General features: G+C 44.3%; 1 protein-coding gene across 1 annotated transcript in view; it reads left to right on the forward strand.

Moving 5' to 3' along the window:
* The first annotated feature begins 5777 nt into the window (after window positions 1-5777).
* ZNF316 (zinc finger protein 316) overlaps window positions 5778-6219 on the forward strand; it is a 32671-nt gene continuing 32229 nt past the window's right edge. The window contains exons 1-2 of the mRNA XM_006859862.1: window positions 5778-5901; window positions 6126-6217. Coding sequence (XP_006859924.1) covers window positions 5778-5901; window positions 6126-6217 — 216 coding nt within the window. The remainder of the gene's footprint in view (window positions 5902-6125; window positions 6218-6219) is intronic.

The raw sequence follows: 6219 nt of genomic DNA on the forward strand, positions 1-6219 counted from the left end.
GTGGCAGCATCACCCTGAACTTAATCGACAAATGGAAGAGTCAAGAACAGAATAAAATGATAAGAACAGAGGATCTGGGAGGTTAGTCTATTATCAAAACAATTACAATGTGAAAGAAGGCAAACACAGAAGAACAGAGATCCAGGTGGTGGGAAAGTCAGGTAGATACTGGATAAAATAGACTATCTTAAATGGAGGCTAGAACTAATGGAATATAAGGTAACCACAGTGGGGTTGGGGTGGGGCGTTTAGTTTGGGTGTTGGGGAGGGCAATACAAGAAGAGGGGAGGAGGCAGAGGAGCAAGATAGATAGGGGAACACTGAGACAGGCTTGCATTGCTTAGTGGGACAGAGGGAAATAGTGATGCATACTCAACCTTGGAACAACAGAGCTCTGGGATACAGGGATCTAGATATAGTTTGAAGAGGGTAAATAATAGTAAAATCCTTGACTGCCTTACGAATATTGGTTTCCCTTGCCTACTATTGTAAAATAGACACTTGAGTGGGATAGAAAGAAATGTTGGGAAACATGATCAGAGAAAACTTGTAGCCCGCCTTCAGCCTATAACTGATTGGAATACCTAAAAGGGGTTCTACAACTTGCCCAGTGAAATAGGCCTCTTGCAAAGCCTTTACAGAGTATAGGACCTTATGTGGAATCCTGAATCCCATCCAGAACCTTGTGAGGTGAGACATTCCCACTAGAAAGGACAAGCAGACTGGAACAGCTACAATGACAGAAGATACATCTTCATGATGAACCTGACCTATACTTAGAGTGGTAGTTTTTAAAATACCAATAGAGAGGGAAAGAGTCTTCACATTAACTATCAATGCTATCCCCTCTGTACACAGGGTAGGTAGGGACGGGCAACTTAGACATTGGCTGTCTAAAATGAGGGGGCAATAAAGGCACGAAGTGACTGGCTTACAAGAGTTGAGTTTAGTTTAAGAGTATGGGGGGAACTAAAGAGTCCTCACTGAATAGCTGTCATCTTGTCTAGATGGGTCTGGAGAAAAGAGATGGGGATAAGATTCATAAGATTCAATAGTGAATAATTGTTATCATGACTAATCGCGACTGTCATAATTATAAAGGTAGAAGTTTTGTAACAAAAAAAGGGGAGTGGTTAATCTTACAGTCCAGAAACAGAGGACCCTAGGACCATCAAGAGAGAAATGCACAAGCAGAATGCGGGACCTTATCCAGAGAAGCAGCAGCGCCAGAGATGGAGGCAGAGATGGGGGCATGGAGAGGGGGAGCAGCTGAGGACTCTAGATTCATGGACTAAGAAGAGAAGGACTAAGAGCTGGTGGCCAGGAGCAGATTTGCAGAATGTGCCCTTTGGAGATGTAAATTATTATATATGCCTGAGTGGGTTTTTTTGTTTGTTTGTTTTTTAAAAAGCTAAAGTGGATACAGAGAAATACTGTTAACTGATGGTACATGGAGGGGATTATAATCATTGTAATGAAACAAGGTATATGATTTGTTAAATGTTGATGATATGCCCTGTAAACTTTCACTCAATGCACAATAGAAACCTTAAAAAAAAATTATCTAATTAAAAGCTACTCTTTGTTAAGTACACTTTAGAACTTTTGTTTCTGATCATGGTGGGCCAGATTATGTAGACCAACTTCTATCTGAAATAACAGAAAATGCTGGATACAATACAAAAACATGTTGAGATGTTGAAGAGCCAAAGTTGGAAGAAACTACCAGGCCAAAAGAAAGTAACAACCTGGGAGGTTAAGCTGTTCTCACAGGGTATTTGCCTGCACCCTAAGCAAACTTGGGTTTTGCTGTTAGTGTCTTCAAGGGATTAAGGACACAAGGAATCTTAGGAGAACCTATTTGTGCTGGGACCCAAGGACTCTATTCTTAATCAGAATTAACAGGAAGAAGACTGTAAGGAAGAACACCTTGGCATTGAGCAGAACATGGCAAAATGCAAAAGAATCTTGGGCATCTGCGGTTAGTTGGCATAACAAAGTCCACAGACATATTCTACGCCTGACTTTTTTGAGTAACAACTGGGATCTTAAAAGTTCATGAGTGGCCATTTAAGATGCAATTATTGGTCTCTCAGTGTGTGGAGGAAAGAAGGAAATGAAAATTGAGAATGCTTGGAATAAATTAGTCCATTGGAAGAATGGACCATGTGAACATCCGTCACCATGACCCTGAGACCAAAAGAACTAGATGGTGCCCAGCTACCACTACCAACTGTTCTGAAAGGGAGCACAATAGAAGGTCCTGGATTGAGTGGGCAAAATGTGGAGCAAAACTCAAAATTATAACAAAAAAGAGCAGGTTTACTGGTTAGAAAGAGACTGGTGGAACTCAAGACTATGACCCTCGGTCACCCTTCAGGCTTGGAATTGAATTCACCCTCCTGGCTCAATTTTCAGCCAAGCAGTAGATAGGTTTCTAGTGGAGGACAGCAACACCAGTGAGGTATGCACACTGTGGAATGGTCAACCATTCAAGATAAGGGCAGCATTTACTGAAGGTCACAATTCCGAAGGGTTAGGAAGGAGGGAGGAATGGAAACACAAGTAACAGGGAGGAAGTGGGATGAGTGATATTGCATGGAGGGGATTGCAATCATTGAGATGAAATGAAGTAAACGGTTTGTTGAATGTAACTCTGATGATCTTCTCTGTAAACCTTCAATCAATTCACAGTAAAAAGTTTTAAAAATAGAGAATCTTGTGCCTGAGATATGAGGGACATGAGTTGTTCTTCATCCAAGATGATACCACTCACTAATCCAGTGAACCTGCCATGGTGAACTTAGCCCAAGAGGGTCCCCAGACTCATTACTCTCTCAACTGCTTGGCAGAAGCAAATACAAGTCCTCTGGAGGAAATCTACTCATTCTAGGCCACCACCATGGAGCTTGTTGCTTATGATAGAAGACAAAGGGAATTATCGTTAGATCATGATTTGGTGGGTTGTCAATCCATGCCTGTCATGGGTGGGATTCCAGAACCTGTATGGGGATGCAGGTGGTAGGAAGGACCATGATTGGGAATATGCACATAACTCAAAAATTTTAAATGTTATCAATTGGTTCTGGGGTTTTGATTACCCTGCTACATATGACCCTGATTCATAGTCACCAGGACCCCAACTTTTAAATTAGATAACTTGCCACTGTTTATGGTAGATCATTAAGGACACACCCAGGCAAATTCCCTAGTTATCTGTATAGCTCTGAACTACCTGTCTGGAAGTTGTACTTTACTTTCAACTGCATTCTTCCTGAGGGCAAGCTACCACTCCTTGGGCTTGTCCAGACTTGTCTAAGCATTGCCACGTTGTCGAAGTAATTTAAAGAACTCAAATGGCATCTGAATTCATGTCAAGAATTAAAATGGATTTAGTGCTTCCACTGTAGAATGAAGCCTTCCACAACCAAGTGCTTTAGAATTTAAACTCTGATCCAAGGCCTAGGATGTTCCCCAATCCTCATTGGATGTCCAGCCTCTGGTTCAGGACCAGATAAGAGGCCAGCATGGTGGCCTGGGTTAAGTCCCTTCTCTCCAGACCTGGAAAGGTGTTACACTATCAAGGAAAACCTCTCTGGGCTGCCCACGGGTCTGTCAGGACTTGCTTTGAAAACTGATCTCCACTCCAACGTATAATGCCTTGAAGAAATTGGATTTGTCAATGACTTCATTCAATTTGGATCACCAACCCACATCCATGGACTTAGAAGTAAGAAAGCAAACATTTTGCATTGGAAAAGGCTACTGCAAAATATCTCTTTAAAATAAAAATATGTGGCTTTGATGACTAAGTGCTCCCAAGCCAAGCCAGGGTTTTTCTGGTCATCTCACATTCTGGCCAGTGATAACACAGAAGAACTGACATATTTCAATCGTGGTGTTGGCCAAGAACACTGGACAAACTCTGGACTCCCAGACGAGTGAACAAATCAGTCTCAAAGAAACACAACTAGAATGTTCCTTAAAAGTGAAGATAGCAAGCTTAGTCTACGTAGAGATTCCTTATGCTCATATCTTATTAATCAAGTGTTCTGGAAGACCCATTCTTCACAATGCTATCCACAGCTTATTTCAATGAAGCCTTTATAAAATCAATAAAGCTCAAGTAAACATCTTTAAAAAACAAAAACAAAAAGTGAGGATGGCAAGACTTCAACTTGACTCATGGTGACCTCATCTATTTCAGTAGAACTGTACTCCATCGGGTTGTCAATGGCCTTTCTTCTGCGGTACTACTGGGCCAATTCACCAACATATTGGTTAGTTGTTGTTAGTGCCATTGAGTCAGTTCTGACTCACAGCGACCCTGTATAGGGTTTCCAAGGAGCAGCTGGTGAGCTTGAGCCACTGACCTTGCAGCTCAAACTGACCTTGAGGCCCAGGGCTTTTTCTATAGCATCACACCAGCCAAGAGCAAAACACTTGTGCCATCCGGGGATGGCTTGTGGAAGAAGCCAGGGAGGGAGAAGTTACAGATTCAGGAAGGGATGAAGTCGTCAGGGTGAGAGGTCTCCCTGGAACCAGGAGGATGCAAAAGAATCTGACAGTTCAAAACAAGGGCTCAGCCTCCATCAGGTAGAGGGACAGCTGCTTCTGGACCCTCCTAGAAAACAGGAAGGTATAGGAGGGAGATGCTGATATATTCTTATGCTTCTAGCTAGCAAGGGTTAGCCCCATTTCATGGATGGTTGGAAGGTAATATTTTCTCTCAAGTTACCTGGTTAGTTTTTTCTGTCTTCAAATCCACGTCCTTTTTTTTTTCTCCCCATTGTCATTATTTTGTTGTTGTCATTTAAGATTTATCCTGGTGGTACATATATTACAAAACATTTGCCATCTCAACCATTTTTATGTGTACATTAGTACAATATGGCATTAGGACATTGAACTGCTGACCCGGAGGTTAGCAGCCCGATTTGTAACCACTACACTACCAGAGCTCCTTTAATGGGACTTAGCACATCGCAATTCAGTGTTCACCAGCATGCACATTACCTCCAATCTTATTCCTAACAAGCATGATTCTTGAAATCAAGAAGCCTTCTTCTTCTGGCCCATGAACCATAAGGCTTACCTGAAACTGAGATGGTTTCTTCAGAACCATCTCACCTGAAATCTCCAGTCATTTCCCCTTAAAGAAGATGTCTCCATGGACTCATCACTAATTGGTCCACAATCAAAGTGAACACTGGTGGCTTTGCCCTTTGAGTTGTTGAGAAGGCTGTGATTCAGCTGTGGGCTATCAATGACCTCAACCAGGCCAGTCCTTTGTAGCTGATAGGGTCAGGCTGTCTTTGCCACATTTGTCCCCTGAATGAAGCTCTCTGTGCTTTGGAGTGACACCACCATACAAGAGATTGAGGGGGAAGGGAAGTCCTAAACTACAATGCCTAGGGGTAGGGGTGGCAGGATGAATAAAAGACTGGGACAAGGGGGATCACATATGGGTCAATGATGTAAGTATACTTCAGGATTTCAGACATGGAGACAAATGAGTGGAGAGGACAGTGACCACAGGACAGCCCAGGGACACTCTATGCCCCTCCAACTGGGCATCAGGTGTAGTTCTTCATCACTGGACCCGGGGGATTTTCAAGAGAATTTGATCTTTCAAGAGACTTCATGTGATTGCTCTGAAGAGAGCCCCCCACCCCCTGTGAGGACAGGATAAGGAAAGGGTTCCAGGGAGACCTCCATGGGAGGGGCACCTAATTCAGGCGGATCCGCAAAGAGAGAAGCCAGGGAGGCTTACAGAGATGCTGGGAACCGTGCCTGCCCATCAGGGCCTCCACAGGTGCGGCATTGTAGCTCTATGGGTTCATAAAGTGGCTGAGTGCCCCTCTGATCCTGCCCGCCAGCCCATGCCGCTGCGGAGATTCGGTAGAAGGGATTTAAAGTATGAATGCATTTGCAAAGGCAGTGTCTTCAGGGCCGGCTGGGCCCCTAGATGGGGCGTCCTCATTAACTGTCATCTAATTGAGTGCTAATTAACCACAACTTGAACCCAAGCCAGGAGCGCCCAGAGGCTACCTGCCCAGCAGTAATGGCAGAGACCTGACGGGGAGCCCCCCGCCCGTCATTTTTCCTCCGCTCTCCGCACCCAGTGGGCGACAGTGACCAGCCCGGGCGGCTGCGCGCACCCCGAGGCCACCAGCCGCTCGGGCCACCAAGGGTTAAGCGCATCGAGCTGGCGGCGGC

This window comes from Chrysochloris asiatica, unplaced genomic scaffold, assembly GCF_000296735.1.
Source record: "Chrysochloris asiatica unplaced genomic scaffold, ChrAsi1.0 scaffold00034, whole genome shotgun sequence".
Lineage (NCBI taxonomy): Eukaryota > Metazoa > Chordata > Mammalia > Afrosoricida > Chrysochloridae > Chrysochloris > Chrysochloris asiatica.